Raw genomic sequence first — 18,365 nt, forward strand, 5'->3', positions numbered from 1 at the left:
CCGATTACCACTTTCCTGTTGATGTGCTTTCCTTTGCAGTTGAGTGTGACTTAGCTTAATTGCCTCAAATGGAGACACAAGGGACTGCAGATGTTGAAAGAACTTAAAGCAGCATCAGTGGAGGGAAGTGGACAAGCGACATCTTGGGTCAGGACCTTTCTTCAGACTTCTATCGTCTGTCCATTTCTGAAGAAGTGTTCTGACCCCAAGCATTTCCCTCTAAAGATGCTCCTTGATTCGCTGAGTCTCTCCAGCAGTTTCATTAATTGCCCCAAATTTGTGTTAGCCTCTGTTTTATCTACTCAGTATTTTCCCTGCCATCATATTTTCCTCTGCAATCTCCAATTAGACCACTTCTAACTAGGAAGATCTTTTGCTACTTTTAACTGCCTTTCAGCCACATTTTCTGAATTGAGCTTTTGTCAAATTCAGTGCTTCTTAAACTGGTGAATGGTTCATCCAAGGGTGAATGAAAGCTGAGGGGTGAATGAAGGGTGAGTGACTTCATTTATTCCGATATTTATATATTTTTTTGCTATACTTAAAAAAGGCATTGCCATTAAAATGGTTAGTAAGCTCTCTACCTATGATGTTCTAATTTAACTTTTAGGGAAGACCATGGTTTTTTGAGCTAGTTTTTCAAGAAAAAAACTGCAGTAATCAAAGCCCGATGGTCGGATGGGGCCGGAGCCTAGTGTTTAGACGGTGGACTGTTTTTGTCAATCATTCTAATCGAATGCTTTTCCAACATTTAAACTTTTTTTTTTCACTCCTAGTTTTCTTTACATATTTTTAGGATGTTCAAAAAGGTGAGTAAAATAAGCACTTAAGAAATTAGTTAATTTATGTTCTTTTGCTCATGTGACAAAATAAATTACATATAAAATTATACACGAGGGAGAATAAGATGAAAATTACCACAAAAAAAAAGAGATTTAGTTGAGGATAAATGAAATTTTGTGATAAAGACTCAAGGGTGAATGACACCCAAACGAAACTCGAGTATAACAGTAGAGCTGACTTGTTCATGGTGCTGCAGCAGCATTTCTAACTTTCCTGTGTATGTTTTGACATCAATTTACAAAAGGCTTACACTGGAATCACTCCACTCTCCTGGAAGTAGCTATGCATTTATCTGGCAAATCTACAGTCATTGTTGTTGATGAAAAGCAACAGGACACTGAATATTTAAAACTAATAAAAGGGACATCAGTTAGGTTCAGAGGGGCTTCTGGGTTTATTTTCAAATAAAACATTAACGTGAACTGACAAGGTTTGTAAATTGTTAAAGAAATGAACGAGTTGATCGAGTTGACAGACACTGTGCATGTCAGTACTGCAAAATAAAAGAGTTAATATTCCTCCAGGGGTTACCAATCTATTGTTTAGGACAAACGAGAATAGTGTAATTGGTACCAAAAATAAGCTTCCATCAGAGCAGTGATGGAAAGTTAAGAGTTATACAGGATAGAAACAGGTCCTTCAGCCAACCATTTCAATGCTGACTAATTTACACTAATCCCATTTTCCATCCTGTAACCTCCAATGCTCGTCGATTTTAAGTCGTTTTCTAGATATTTTAGACACAAGAGTCTCTGCCTCCACCACTCCCTCTGGTAGAGTGTTCCAGATTACAAACTCGAGGTGATAAAAATCTCTTTCAGATCCCTTCTAAACCTCTTGCGTCTTACCTCAAACCTTCATCCTCTTGTTTTTGACACGTCTGCTATGGGGAAATATTTCTTACTATCAACTGTATAATAATAATAATAATATATTTTATTGTCATTGCACATAAGAGCAACGAGATTTGGTATGCAGCTTCCATCCGATGTCATAACATAAATAACTAATAAAATTTAGATTTAGATACCTCGAGAACATGGATTGTATCAATGCCCCTCCATAATATTCCGTACAAACAGGGACTAACCCCCCGTCTCTCATGCTCCAAGGAAATCGAAGCTTTCAATCTCTCCTGTGACTGAAACCCCAAACAACATCCGAGTGAATCTCTTCTGCACCATCACCAATATAATCTAAAGTACAGTAACTAACATTGCACACAGCACTCCAATTGTGGCCTACTAATTGTTTTAAATCAGGTTGCCAATAACGTCTTCACACTGATATTCTATATCCCAGGCAAGTATCCCATATGTCTCCTCAACCACTGTATCTGCCTTGGCTATCACCTTTAAATAAAAAATTGGATTTGTGTACTAAGATCCCTCTCTTCCTCAATGCTCCCTAGGGCCTTCACCATTCACTGTACGTGTCCTTGCATCAATGGTCCTCTGAAAATAAATCACCTCATACACCGAGGTCATGATTAAATCTCATCTACCATTGCTCTGTCCCCTTTACCAACTATCCTGTAGACAAAGACTACCCTACTCAACAATGCCAATCTTCGTGTCATGTGCAACTTAATACCGTCTACATTTATATTCAAATCATTTTTTTTCCCCTTACAAGCTTAAGAGGTTTATCACCAATCCCTGTAGTATACCACTGGTCACAGGTTTCCGTACAGTGAATCATAAAAGCAATCCCTACCATCACCCTCTGCCACCTATTACGCAGACAATTTTGTAACCATTTGCCAACTTGCCCTAGGCTCTAACCTTTTGGATCAGAATTCCATGTGGGACCTTGTCAAAGGCTTATTGAAATCAAAGTCGATTACTTCAACTGCACTGCCATAATCAATGCACTTTGTAACCTTTAAGAAAAATTAAATCAAATTGGTCACTCAGGACCTAGGTTAACAAAGCAATACAGTCATACAGCATGGAAACGGCCCTGAGGCCCAACATGCCCATGACGACCAAGATGCCCCATCCAAGCGAGTCCCATTCACCCCCGTTTGGCTCATATATACCTCTAAACCTTTCCTATTCGTGTACATGTCTAAGTGCAAGTTTTAAATGCTGTTATAGTACGTCAACTACTTCCTTTGGCAGCTTGTTCCATATACCCACATATACCCGAGTGAATTTCTTTTTGATAAATTACTTAATTAGGCATAAATGAGCAATAAAAAGTTTCAACTTTACAATGTCTTTATTAAAAAAGGATGGAGATGGAAAAGTGCTGGAGCAAGAAGTTGCTGAATTATCTTGATAATATGATGAAGTGGTAGGTTTGAAATAACTGACAATATTATGTTTAAAGAGAAGATTTGCCATCAGTCATGCAGTATTATTTTTGGAATGTAAGGCACGAAAGGTCAATTCTTCTTCCAGACCATGCACATTTACTATAGTAGTGGTCACGCCTTATACAATTTCTAGTGCAATGATTCTACAAAACCTTTCTCTGATCCTCAAAATTGGAAATCAACCAAACTTCCTTAATATTGACATTCTTACTTCCTCTGTCCCAGTGGTTCCAGAACCATGGATTTATTTACTCACTAATTACAACACAGAAGGTGACCATTCAGTCCATCAAATCCTCGAGTGCATCAAAAGCTCGAGTCTACGCCAGCTCCCAGCAGCGCAATCTTATCAATGCTTTTCCCTTTGTTCTTATTTCCCAGAAGCCCGAAAATGTATTTCCTCTTACATGCCCATCAATTCTCCTTAAAGCAGACACTGATAGGTTCTTGATTGGTAAGGGTGTCAAAGATTATGGGGAAAAGGCAAGAGAATATGGCTGAGAGGGAAAAATAGATCAGCCATGATCAAATGAAAGAGCAGACTCGGTGGGCCGAATGGCCTAATTCTGCTCCTATATCCTATGGTGTTTGGTTACTTTTATTTATGTACATTAAATGATAATTTATTGCAACCAATTAACCTACCATCATTTCGTAGGGATTCGGGATCAAACTGGCACACCCCGCAGAAACCATGCACACAGGGAGAATGTGAAAACTCTGCACAAACAACACCCAAGGAGCTGCAAGGAACAGGAGTAGCTCTGCATCACAGTACTGCTCAAAATATTTTGCACAAGTTCTATCTTCTAAGCTCCAAATACATGTTTTATATAATTTCTATTACATGTGTACTCAATTTCCCTCTGCTTTAGTTATTTGATCAAAACTGATGCAGCTGGTCAACACGGCTGATGCCAAAATCGTGGTGATCTTTTTTGTGGCTTTCGATCTTCAGACAGTTTAAAAGTGACTGAGATATTAATACATAACTGGCTTGTAGATAGGAAACAGGGAGCATATTGGTACGAGGATGATATCATGGTATTTAATGATATAATTCAATGAAGAAATTGAGTGTAAAGTACACATTTAAAATTAGCATTTTAATGTAGGATTTGGAATTGAAATAAATGGTGAATGAACAATGATAGGAAGAAGAGAGGGGTTCCAAGACAAGTTTGTGTCAGATGGAATTTATTGCAGTGAAGTAGTGAGTGATACATTTTGAGAAAATAGAGGCAATGCAATCGAAAGGCTGCAAATCTAAGGTCAAAACATAATTGCTTGTAATATCTGCATTAATTTTTATTTAAATTGGTGTTTGTATTGCAGAAATTGACTGAAAATATAGTCACACGAGTTGGGATTTGTTCCAAAAAAGTAGTCAAACTTTCAGCATAGTTCAGCAATGGAAAGGGAAAGATCTCAGATGCTCACCCTGACATGTTAATGCGAAACGCTATTCATATCTCATGACATAGGTTGGATATTTCTTCCGAAATCTTTGTGTAATTCATTGAAAATAATTGCTTTTCATCAAGTTGCCTTCCCTGCACAAAGATAGCTCATTAGACGGGGAAATTACTTCTTGGAGTTTGCTGTTTTTACTGAAAAATAGATTCTCACATAGGATCATTTAATGTGCCTTGTCCTTTTCTAATAAAAGCACTTCATCTCTAGAAATGAGTTGACAGGTGCAATGGAGTGAAAGTGAAAACATCTTTGTGTATACACAGCTTATTGCTGCTGGAAGCGAATTGTTTCACATGACTGTCTACCAAGCAGATAATATTGCTTTAAATCACAAATGTTGTTCTTTTAGAATTAAGGGATCCAGTTTTATTCATTTATATTGTGCATAGAAATATATATTAAAATAATAAATATGAGCTAACCAGATGCTTGTAAAGAGATATTTATTCATTGAATATCATTTTGAAACTTGTATATGGTAATTGCTCATTAATGTTGAATCAGGAGCATATATTTATAAACCTAAAGCAGTTATGCATTTTGAATCAACTGTTAGTGCTACAGCTTATAAATCTCAAATTAACTTTTTAAAGAACAAGCCAAAGACACATCTACTGACCAACTTTGACATGGTGCTAAGCGCTGCCCTGATTTAGCCAGTGTTAAAATATTAAATGTTCTGATTTAGCATTTCAAAGCTCTTAAGAACCAAACTGTTAATCAAGAAAAATATCTATGATTTAAATAATTCAAGCAATCTAAAATAATAACAACATCCGTGTTAACTGTTCTTCATGGAAAATAGTTCCACTTCATAATTCTACCACTGGGCTCCAAGAATTGTTTTGAAAAATGTGAATAGTGATCAAGTTTTAGATATCCATATTTGCTGGCATGCATCAAACTGATGGCACAAAATGTTGCCTTTTGAAAGTAAAGTGTATTCAACTGTATGTAAAATACTTTTCTCATTTGTGCTTGGAGGAACAAATTAATAAATGCTGACATGAGCACACAATGTTATTATTAACATTAAAAATCAGTTTTAAAATTCTTTGGAGCTGCTCTCTCCAATTTACTAAGGAAAGCAATATTTTTGCAATGGGATATTGATTTGGCGAATCCAATTTTAATCCTAATTCAGATTACATCCCCTATTACTGGTGCAACTTTTGGGAATTCTCACTAGTACTCGTGTTCATTAGTTATCCTTCTATCCTCAAGTAAAGTAGCAAATTCCAGTGGAATGCCAAATGCTGGAAATTATAAATTGATTGAAGTTTAAACTCATCAATCTTGTTATATCCAAGATTGTTCCCTGAAGTAATCGTAATCCCACCAATACAAAATACCTCTGAATTAAAATTGTGAGGAGAAGAAAATAAATATCCCTTGCATCTTACCCAAAAAGAAAAACTTGGTTAATCAATTGTTATTTCATATACCTGGAAATAGCCTTGCAAAGTATTTTCATGAATTCTCATTTGATAATTGTCTGACCTAATCAAGCATATCCAAAGCTTTGCATCACCAATATTGCACAGTATTTACATATCACCCAAAATGTAGCAAAGCAGCCCAAGAACAAATGCTATCCAACATTTGTGAATAATTTAGTGAAATCAATTGAAAGCATGATGAAGGAATTTGGTTTTGAACCGGTATTTCTAAATATGCAGAAAGTAATTAAGTTAGAAGAGGTTTAGAAGAATTCCAAGATAAAGGGAAAAAATGGCTGAAGGCGTTGTCAGTAAATTTAGAGGTAGGAGATATAGAAAGTATTTTTTCATATATTTTTGAATTGCTGACTGCATTACACACAAATTACAGTTATTTTAAAAGTCATTCCTTGAGATGGAAATTATCTACAACATTTGTTATGATGCCTGTAAAAATATTGGCTAAAAATGACTCGGTGTAACTGACAGATTCCTGGGAGCTACATTACTAGAGGTTGTGAATTTAATTCATCCAAGTTTAAATCATAATCATTATCATTCATGGTACAGTTTAGAAAGCTGCAAGGTAACCTCTTCCTTAGCTGTCTACCTTGTTCATCAAAATCTAGCCCGCCCTTTGTTAGCTCTCGTTATGGTATATTCTATGTCTTCTGTCTGTTCCAGGTCTCCTCTGATGAGACTCTTCCCACGACTGCAAGTTTTGCTTCAGCTGTTATAATGGAACATAATTTTATTATTTAAAGGAGGAAAATGGGTGAGGGATTAAAAAGTTGGTCTGAATGTTGTTGGTTAGTATTAGAGGGAAATCTGCGTGTTACAGCAGACATGGTTCAAGGCTGGTTACACATTTGTTGACTACTTTTATTGAAAAAAGCCCTTTTCATTTTCAGTGTAATTCTACAATACAAGCGCTAATTTAAGTAAAATCAAAGCAGGTATTTATAATCAATGATGCTTTAACATTTGCGAGCTTGAAATAAAAGCTGGAATACCGTATTGTACAGAAACATAAATGGCACAAGGTGCCTTTCCCATTGCCAATAAAATTACCTATCGCATTCACTAAACAAAATATTCAGCATTTTACTGTTAAAATGACTTCATTCCTCATGAATTTGCAAGAATGATCAGAAAATTTGTATGATTTGTATGTTACAAATACATATTTATTTAGTTATATGCATAAAAAAAACATTTATGCTCAGTTATTATGACTTAAATATTATGGATTTCTGCAGAGCAAAAACAGCAACAATCAGCCAATGACTTTAAAGCTACTATCACAATACATTAAAGCATAATAGTTTTCCAAGTGCCTCCATGATCACATTGAAATTAAAATATTTTGATATTCAAGCCCAGGGAAAACAGTTAAGTTCAAGGAAGTTGTCTGGTTTTGGTTTATTTAGAGTGGGAGAATGCCTGATCCTGTGTGGATTGTGGTACAGGAAATATAGCGATTGAAAGCAAGGCTGTTTGTTCATCGACTACAACTCGGCATTCAATACCATCTTCTCTTCCAAACTCATTGTCAAGGGATCTGTGACCATTTTGAGTTGGCATCAAGAATCAGAGTAAACTGCAGGAAGAACAAGGCCATGCTCTTTGGCATCGTCCATCCCCTTTACCGTCAGGTCTGACTAACTGAAGGTGCTGGGGATCTGGTTCACAGGGGCCGAGGTGTGCAACAAAAATTGACTGGAGCGGATAGCCAAAGTCAAACAAAAATTGGGACTGTGAAAGCAGCATTGCTTCTAATAACTGGTTAAAAGATTGGTTATCGGGTGTGAGCTGCTCTCAGGGCTGCTGTACTTGGCGCAGGTGCAGCTCGTCTCCCGCTCCTCTGCCTTAATGAACACCTGGGCCGTCTTTCAATGTATCTGGGGAAGAAAGTTGGATCTGGTTCAAATACTAAAGGCATACCTTGAAAGCAAGAGAGGCAAAGTTTAAAGGAGATGCGTGGGGCAGGTTTTGATTTAAACACACAGAGGGTGATGAGTGCCTAGATCACGCTGCCTGATGTGGTAGTTGAAGCAGATAAGTAAGTGGCATTTAAGACACTTTTGTATAGGCATGTGGATATGCAGCAAATGGAGGGATATGGGTTACTTGCAGGTAGGTAAGTGACAGTCTTGGCATCATGTTCAGCACAGACATTGTGAGCTAAAGGCCCTGAACTTGTGCTGTTCTGTTCTATGCTCTATCGTCCGACGGGACCATAGAATGCACATTCACAGACAAAGTGGGCAAAGTGGTTAGCACAGAACATCCTGCAGGCTCTGCGGGACAAGGACTCGACAGATTTGATGCGGAGGTTCCCTGAGTAGACTGCCCAGTTTGTCTAGCAAAATGCCTCATCACCAGAGCTCGCCAACGACCAAGATATTGCTTGGTTGGTAGTGAGAGGAGCCCTCCCAGTTAGAGTATTACTAACTTGGCACACTACCCTTGGGATGGTTGCTATGGAGAAGAGATGATCTCCCACCTCTTCGCAGAGTGTGGATTTGTGAAGTGATTATGGAGAAGGACGTGCAAGGGTCCTTGTCACGGTTTATTCCAGAGGACTCTGTGATTTATGGGCTGTTCCCAGCCAATACTTGGAGATGGACATCAAGTGCTGCTGGAAGACCATCAACTCAGTGGAAGACGCTCTTTGGTCTGTACAAAACTTGTTGGCCTTCCAGCACAGCGAGATGTTTGTCAAGGAATGTTGCCAGCTAACCAATTCTGGACTACAGGAATACGTGCTGAAAGAAGCATTGATGTTTGGGTAGCCAACACAATGGCACTGTGCAGGAGTGCCACAATCTCAGATCCTTTAGCTGCCAGATATTGAGAGGGGGAGAGTGTTGGGGGAACCTCTCAAACAAGAAATGGGATATCTGCTCAGAGGGCTAAGAGTGGCAAGAGTGTTTTCATTAAAGATAGGTGCGAACATTACTGAGTATGACACTGAGAATATATGAAGAGGTTTTTTTGCAGCTTTTTTGTGCAGTATATTTTTTATTCTGAATTTTTTTAATAAAAAAAAAATCTCATTGTCAAGGAAACTGCATCTCTGCTCCTCCCAATGCAACTGGTTTCTTGACTTTTACATTGGCAGATATAATCAGTACTGTTTGGCAACAACACCACTTACTCGCTAACCATCAGTACAGGAGCACCTCAAGGCTGTTTGCTCGGTCCCCTGCTCTACTCTCTCTATACCCAGAACTGTGCCACTTAAATACGAGACCAACATCATTTTTAAATTCGCTGACAATCCCACCATTGTTGGACGGATTTCGGTGAGTCAAGCACAGGAGGGAGATCGATAATCTAGTTGAGTGGTACCATAACAACGATCTTGCTCTTAACATTAGCAAGACCATGGTGCTGATTGTCGACTTCAGGAAGGGAAAGCCTGATGCAGCTATCTTCATGGGCAGACGGCAGTGGAAAGAATCAAAAGTTAGGTTCTTGGGCGTACACATCCCCGATGATCTGGCTTAGGCGCAGCACATCAATTCAATCACAAAGAGAGCTCACTAAAACCTCGACTTCCTCAGATGTTTAAGGTGATTCTGCATGTCACCGAACATAATCCAATTTCTGCAAATGTACAGTATACTAACTGGCTGCATCACGACCTGGTTTGGAAACGTGAATGCTCAAATGCAAAGGTGGCTGTAGAAAGTAGTGGGCATTGCCCGATCGATCACGGGTTCTGACCTCCCACCCATTGGAAGGGTGGGAAGCTCAGCACCCCTTAAGATTGCAGCTGATATCATCAAAGACCCACACTACACTGGCAACTCTCTCTCTCTTCTCGCTGGAACCATCAGGAAGAAGATACAAGAGTTTGAGAACCACGGCCTTGAGGTTCAAGAATAGTTTCTTCCCATCAACCTTCAGGTTTTTGACAGCAAATATATTAGAGGCTAACAAACTAAATTTGGATTAATCTACCGACACAGTCCAGACAACAACATTACCGCAGCACGGAACAACTACTGACTTTGCACAACTGTGATTGCTTTTTATACTTTGATTTCTTCACCATCATGGTCTAATTTACTTAGAATAATTGATAATTTATTACACGTTTATTGTTGTTGCGTCTAATGTATCAAAGTTGCAGCAAGGTAGAATTCCATTGTTCTGGTTCATATCCAGTGCATTTGACAAATAAACAAGCGCGTACTTGTTTCTTTTACTCGTTTTTTCCCCTTCAGTGTCCAAACATATCACCTGTGGATGAAATACAGAGCTGGCAGTACTCCAAGAGCATCTAATATCCAATCTCTCTCCACAAAGCAACAGTGTCCATTCACACTGTACTATGACAAGGTAGGGACTCAAATCAGCACTCAAAGATGCTGATATCACAACAAGACTACTTGAAAAGGATAATGTTTCCGGTAAAATAAGAGAATAAGAAAAAGGCTGATTTCAATCCTTTCCATAAAACATGCTCTGGGCACACAATTTCTATGCAACCCTTCCCATGGTGATAACTCATCTCTCCCCTGCTCCTCATTTTCTGAGTGGCTGAATGTTAGGATATATCCAATGCAAGGAAAGTAAATCTCCGCAAAGAAAATGTCACCCAATTAATTTTTTTAATGTAATTGGTTTAGTGTCAGAATTAAAAAAACAAATCAAATAAATGCTTCAATGTCAACATGACTCCTTAATCACAGGGTACAGTAATGACTTGCAGGCAGCAACCTTTTGAATCTATTTACTGTATTGAATTTGTCTTAATGGATTGAGACTACTAGTCCCCACTATTTGCAAAACATAAGTTATCGTACTTATTTTACATGTAGGTGATTTATTGATACAGTGCTTCTTGCTAATGCAAATTTATAGATTGGTTTGTCCCCATCACTATATAAATGGTAGGCAGGCAAAAATGCTGGCGAAACTCAGAGGGTGAGGCAGCATCTATGGAGCGAAGGAAATAGGCAACGTTTCGGGTCGAGACCCTTCTTCAGGGGTCTCGACCCGAAACGTTGCCTATTTCCTTCGCTCCATAGATGCTGCCTCACCCTCTGAGTTTCTCCAGCATTTTTGTCTACCTTCGATTTTCCAGCATCTGCAGTTCCTTCTTAAACACTATATAAATTGTAGTATTTAATTCTGATTTGAAGTATAAAACCAAATATACGAGTTAGCTCAATGCTGACAATACCTGGCACACTTGCCTCAATGAACAATTAAGTAATTTAAATGAATCAGCACTTCAATAGGACGTTTCCACAAAAGCAAATTCTCAACTTTTTGACAGCAAATATATTAGAGGCTAACAAATTAAATTTGGATTAATCTACCGACAAGCAGAATCGTTAATATTCAGTTACAGGTTGTCTAATTTATAAAATGAGATTATTAACAATTCCCAAAATAAAGGGGAATCCAGACATTATGGTTATTTTAGATATCTGAAGAAGGGCTTTGACCCGAAAAGTCACCCATTCCTTCTCTCCAGAGATGCTGCCTTTCCCACTGAGTTACTCCAGCTTTTTGCATCTATCTTCAGTTTAAACCAGCATCTGCAGTTCCTTCTTACACATTATGATTATTTTGTTAGTTAGCGAATTACACTGAGGCTTTCACAATAATCTGTAGTGCTCCCTATGGTTTTCTGCATTCTATCCATAATTTACTAACACTGAAATACTAATTAAACAAAAAACTGAACAGTTGCATTTTTAATATTTTCATATCTACAGAAAAAGTGCAGTATATTCAACATACTGATGTTTCCCCACTAATTAATCCCAATGGATGAATTGCCAGTACTTGAAATGAACTGATTAAAATCATGTTTAAATATAAAATACATCATCTGATTTCATCGAACTAGGGTATCCAGTGTGGAATAAAAGAGATTTTATTGTTTTCTGGACTACATTTCAAAACTTTAACCACTGTACTTTCGACTTTTATATCAACATGTTTAATATTTTTGCTTCCTGTCGAATCATTTTCCTCTGGAGTTTGCCAGAATCTCCGTTATGGATATAAGATAGGCGCTTTTGCTTCCAACTGCTCAAGTCAAGCTGCTTTTCCATGTTAATTCAACCCCATGCTCGGATGACCTGAACTCTCACTTTTGGTTTACAGGGAACAGTCTGCTGTAGTTCACACATGTACATAGGAGATACTGTGCTGGGCATTCCATTATTATCTGCCTCACTGTGAATGCAGTCCAGAGGATAGAAATGAGCCAGGAGTGCACTCTATGCTCTCTCATCAGAAATATATCTACTTTTAAAACACAGATCGGTCTGGGACTGACAGCAGTCTCAGCAAAAAGGTTTTTACACTTGAGTTGAGCCCACACACAAAGCCGACTCAGGCCTGCCGGCTTAGTTTAATACACCCAATCTCTAGTACAGACTCTTTGAAGGACAGAGATTTAGGAACAGAAAGGGAATGGTTCACAACAAAGGAGGAAATCCCAAAGGATTCATTTGTCTCTAGAACTCATATCAGCAAGAAAGCTGATGTTCAAATATATCATCTTAATATGGTCTTTTTTTTTTAAACCTTGCTCTTCTTAATGTAAACATCAAAATATTAAATATTCGTGAGTCAAAAAACAAAGAAATTATTATTTAAAATATGCAGACTTCAACCAGATGCTTATCAGTTTTGATGGATGTATGCATTTCATACATCATACCATGCAAAAGAATCATATTTTGAGTCTGCCTGAAACTAATCCTTGTACCATTATTTTAAACTAGACAAAAAGAGAGAACAATATACCTTTAAATACAGAAAGTGACCTACCATGATATTCTTGACCAGGCACATAATATCCTGGGTTTCCCGCAATATGAAGTGACATCAACACCTCTCCCTGGTCGCCATCACCCTCCAGCTCTCCATGGTGGGTACAGAGGAAAAAGAATGGGGCAAACCTTGGGTAAAACCCCACAGAGCCACGGACACGATCTGACGAGAATATTCCAACCAGAAAGAACAAAGTCCAAATGTTAAAGCATCGTTTTTTATCCATATCTTTATCCTCTTCGTACGCTGTTCTGCTAGAAACCCGGTTCTTGTGAGTGAGGGTTTTCTTTTGCTGTGGGAAAAAGATTACAAGTTTAATGTTAGAGAGCTTCTGTTGGGAAAGTCATAAGCCAGAAACTGTAGGAACTGCCAGCTGTCAGCTGTTTCTACTGCATTCTAATACACCAGCTTCATAAGCTGCAATACAGCTTTCACACACGTCTTTCTCAGAGCATATTTCATTCCACTTTCCAGCTCCCTCCCACGTGCCTCAAGGCGTGTCTTTTATTGTTAACTTTGTTTTAAGGCGACAAACGTCTTCCCTCCAGTCAGAACACCGACTAAAACTGGGAACTGATCAGGCATAAAATGCAGTGACTAGAAATAATTTATTTCCCCTGCTGTTTTTACTGGAGTGCTGAAAAACTCCACCTTCTCAGATTAGCATCAGACAGAACCATTCCTCACTCATTCTTGCTGTCCAAAACTGCAATCTCTCATTTAAGCCTTGTCTTGTTATTAATCAAATATCGAAATCTACGCATCGAACATTGTGTTCATTCTATGGCATACACTGCAAGGTAATTTAAATGCTGTTTCAGTTCTGAAGTGCTCACCACAAAAGACCTTACTCAACATAATTAATGGTTTAATTTTACCTTTGGAAAAAAAATCTGCAGTGACATATATCTGCTTTTGTCAAAAACCTCAATTGCCTAGATTTTACACTGGTTTTGCAGTGCTTAATCTGTGGTACTAATTCTGGACATTTAATCAATATTGCTAACTTCCTTTTTTATTAGGACCACCAGCCCCCTTACATTAAACATTAAAATGGTAAAGATAATATAATGAAAATATTAATTTTAACTTCCTTCCTGAACCATTATTATTTAACATTCTAGTCATTCCAGTTGTTTAATTACCTATAGAGATCTTGGATGAAAGTTGTTTCTTCTGTCCCAGCATCAGTTAATCAAAGCGACTCGTGAACACCAGATATTAGAAGCGGCATTCTCTGTTGATTTAATATCTTGGAATAACAAGATCATTCACGAAATATCCATGCTGACTTTTCCACTGGATCACAATATGATTTTTTTTAAATCACTGGCGAGTTCCTGATACTAATATCAAATATTCAAAACTGAGTTTAGCACAAATACATAGAAATGAAAGATTAGATTTTCATAATTGGCGTGGCTACAATCAGTTGACAAATGGATTTTAGTTTCAGCTAATATATTCTATATATTTGTGTGGGTTGTGGAAAAGTAACTGGTGTCAATTATTAATAACATGTCAACAGAACTTTAACCTGAGAGTAAATAAGTCTGTCCAAGTACCAGTGGACAGTTCAGTCAATTTTTGACCAAAGCAGAATTACGCATATTAAAAAATATCTGAGAGCTTGGATATTAAGTTCAAAACTAGATTAAGCTTGACAGATAGTTGCTGCATGCAAGGTCACAAACTGACCTTTTTTCCCCTGTGGGATTTAAGTGCCTACAATTTTTGAAATCACATTTTTTTTAAAAGAACACCCAACAAACAAAAATGTTATTTGTGCATTCTCCAGTGCAAATCATTACAGGAGGGCTTTGTTAAATATTTGTATCTGATTGGATCTAATTAGAGATGTCATTAGATTAATGGATACTTTGTGCAAAAACACTTGCACATTTAAATGCCTAATAAAATTGTTTATTTATGTTTGCTTCTGTTATTGTGTTCAAAGTATGAATTCTAGGGCTACGTTTTGCAAGTCTGTAGAAGTTGAAATACTTGTAAACACAGCACAAAGTCTAAATCCACTTGCAACTTTAACTCAACTACTGGGAAACAAAAAAAAAATCAACTAACCTGTAATGTTTGCTGGAGGACTGCCTGACAGAAAAATTGGACTTGCAAGAATCTTCATGCAAGCATTATTCTCAATGAGGGCGACAAAATGTATAAAGATTTTGATTCCACAGAAATAATTTTACAAGCAGAACACCAAGAATAACAAAAGAGTCCGTCTATAAACCAGGTTTTGTTCAGGTATAACATAGGCAAAGATTAAAAAGTTCTAAAATAAACAGCAAAAAAATATTAGAGACAACTGAAGATTAACAGTTGTCATGTAATAGTTATGATTTAGTATTTGAAAACTAAACAGTTCACAACCTTTGCTTTCTGAAGTTCAAGTGACAGACAGCTTCATCAAAAAAGCTCAATACAAATAGAAAATTTGCCATTTGACCTGAAGAAAACTGATACCTCTGACTCGGTCAAATTAGTTATTATATGAGATTTTAAAAAGTGCTTCCAAAATGTTGTAGATTATAGAAACTTAAAAAATGTTTTGATATTGCTAGGTCAAGTTGATGCAGATATCTTAAATATGTTGTAGCATAGTTATTAGCGCACAGTTTCAAAAGACATATAGAATTTTAAATATAAGGAAACTTGTAAATATTATGTACATTCCTTGGGAAATTTTCCAACACATTCGATAATTGAATCTTTCACTTTGCAAATAGCCAAAAACTCAAGTAAAATAGAAACATCTTACATTTCTTGCTCTTCTTTGGGGTAACTTAATATACAAAATAAGAAACGCATTATCCTTCATCTTAAACCAAGTATTTAGTTTAATTAAAACTAGATTTAATAGATGTCAATAACTCGCTACATTTGAAATCCTGAACTCTGCAGCACTTACTGTAGAACTGTCCAGTTTGAAATTTGCTTGTACTTTATTATGGACCAACATTTATAGGTCGCAAACAATAAAGGTCAATTCACCTCCTAGTAGCACTAATTGACTTACAGCTGGATTTGCATATGGACTCTTTTAGTGTTTAATTTACAAATGCAACTTTAACAATTTTCGTTTCTGCATTTGCCAGTGTCAATAACATATTTTTGCCTACTCCTCCGAGGAAGGTACTTTCCAAAGCAAATACATGACCTCTCCAGTTTATGGATGGTCAACTTATCTAGAGCCGTACATATGAAGGAGTGTTTGGGAGACCAGCAGCGCGGATTTGCCAGCTGTTGCTGGGATGAAGGCAACTTTTGCCTGGTGGGAAAGCGGTACGTGGCCGCATTTCCCACTTGCGAACTGTTCAGGTTACGAACAGTTCTTGGGAACAGAACCCTGCTGTTACCTTGGAAGGACCTGGAGAAGATGAAGAAAGTGAAATAAAACATTTTATATATTTTTATTTTTATTTTATCGTCCAATTTAACTTTTTTTGCCCAACTCTAGTCATCCGACACAACTACGAGACTATGTGGTAACAATACCAAAAATATGGAAACATTCATGGTACAATTAGAAATTGTGGTTCAAAAATTATACATTTCTGGGGAAAAATATGGATGAAATTCTATATTACTTGTACTGTATTTTTGTATTGTATTGTATTCAAATTTATTGTCATTGTCTCAGTTAGAGACAACGAAATGAATTTCCCTTACAGGCAGTATCATAAAAATAAAAATAAATAAATAATAATAAATAATAAAACATATTAAAAATAAAATAGAATTTAAAAAAAAGCACAAACACTGAAAGTCCACGACACAACATAACACAGTGGCACCAAGGTGAGGAAGGCACCATAGTCCAGCCAGCCTCCCCTCCGTTCTTCCCAGATGTTCACTTGTGGCCGAGGCCTTCCTAGCACCCGCAGTCGCCGCCCCGGGTGGCCCGATGTTCAGGCCCTCATGCCGGGCTGGTGGAACGCCGACGCCGAACCCCGACGGTGAACATCCTCCTCCTCAGCGGCCCGGACCTCCTGATCAGCCGCCTCCCGCAGCCGGAGTCCGCAGCTCCCGAGTCCGCAGCTCCCGAGCCGGGCAGAGTCACAGGACCCCGTGCTGTCCATCAGCGCCGCCCGCGTTGGGAGCCCGCAAACCGCAGCTCCAGGATGTCGGTGCAGCAGGTCCAGCACTCCGGGCTCCAGACGGCGACCCCCGGTAAGGCATCGCCAGCCCCGCGATGTTTCAGCGCTGTCCGGCCGCTGCTGGAGCTCTGGTCGATCCCGGCAGGAAAGGCCGCGCTAATCCAGTAGGTAGGCCGCTCGGGGGGGGCGAGGACGCGACTCGAATAATAGTCGTGTCCTCACCAGGAAGCGGCTGAAGGACGGTATCCCCCGCACCGTACCCTCTTCCCCCACATAAAAACACAAAAAAAACACACTTTTACATAACTAAATAAACAAAAAAACAAAAAGATACCGGGCTGTAGGTGGAGGCTGCTGGCACCAGCGCCACCGGAAGTACAACACAGCAACAAAGACATTTAAAGAGAAAATGTGGCGTTTTTCCAACAATTTTCCAAACAAGACACCTTCGGGTCACTTATTTGTTTGCATTTCTTTGCATTCTCATTTGCCAAATGTATGAGACAAAAATGGGAAATAAATTCAATGTGGAGAATTAAATGTAGAATTAAATGCACTTTTCTTTATGCATTGTATAAAGCACAATAGTTATGGCTGGAAAAAAATCCCACGTTGAACAATACACCAATGAATGGTATAAATTATGTTAGTAGCAAGATATAGGTTGATATCATAGTTACTTTGGATTAAATATGTTAACATAAGAAAATGAAGTAGAATTCCAGCATAGAGAGCATTACAGCGTCTGTCAGGACACACTGCAGTTAAATTCCTGCACGCTGATAAGTGCTTGCCTGTTGCATTCGCAATCAATATGGCACAAACTGTTCTGTTGATAGCCAGAACACAGGGAAACCTCAGCCAACAGAGATGAAATGTCTGTTGTTATTAGTTATGTGAAACTAAACTATGGTGCTTCATGATGGGTGTTCACCATGATGACCCCTGCGAGCATGCATCAAGTTTCAAATTCCTTGTCAGCAGTAGTACCAGCTGCAATGCATGAATTGGCTTAAAAAACAAGTTATTGCCTTGGAGGCCATTCAAGATGTTTAATGTAATAGCAGGAATATCCTATCATGTGCAGTATAATATTTCAAGCTGCTGCAAATGATGATATATTAGCATTTATATATTAACTATGACACAAAATATGGTCAGTCATATTCACAAAATAAATGGTTTTACCATCACGATGAATGCAAATTAATCAGCAGCAACTGACTAGGCCAATAAGAGAATTCCTATAGGATATTCAACGTATTTGAATGAGCGAAATACTAACTTACTGTATCAAAGACGAAAAAACATTTGGTTATGTTAACGCTTCATGCAATGAATAAAATGAAAATCTAGAGGACACAA

The 18,365-nt window shown here is 38.0% G+C and overlaps 1 protein-coding gene across 3 annotated transcripts in view; it reads right to left on the bottom strand.

The window, feature by feature from the left end:
- Positions 1-14,343, bottom strand: part of reln (reelin) — a 258,697-nt gene extending 244,354 nt beyond the window's left edge. The window contains exons 1-2 of one of the 3 annotated variants that reach the window (XM_033039883.1): positions 14,031-14,343; positions 12,883-13,177 (exon numbers count right to left, since the gene is read on the bottom strand). In XM_033039883.1, the coding sequence (XP_032895774.1) occupies positions 12,883-13,111 (229 nt within the window). In that variant the 5' untranslated portion in view covers positions 13,112-13,177; positions 14,031-14,343. Of the gene's footprint in view, positions 1-12,882; positions 13,178-13,374; positions 13,459-14,030 lie in introns of those variants that run through there. The other 2 variants (XM_033039884.1, XM_033039885.1) reach the window with 2 other exon arrangements.
- Positions 14,344-18,365: the final 4,022 nt, after the last annotated feature.

This window comes from Amblyraja radiata, chromosome 21 (genome assembly GCF_010909765.2).
Source record: "Amblyraja radiata isolate CabotCenter1 chromosome 21, sAmbRad1.1.pri, whole genome shotgun sequence".
NCBI classification, from domain to species: domain Eukaryota; kingdom Metazoa; phylum Chordata; class Chondrichthyes; order Rajiformes; family Rajidae; genus Amblyraja; species Amblyraja radiata.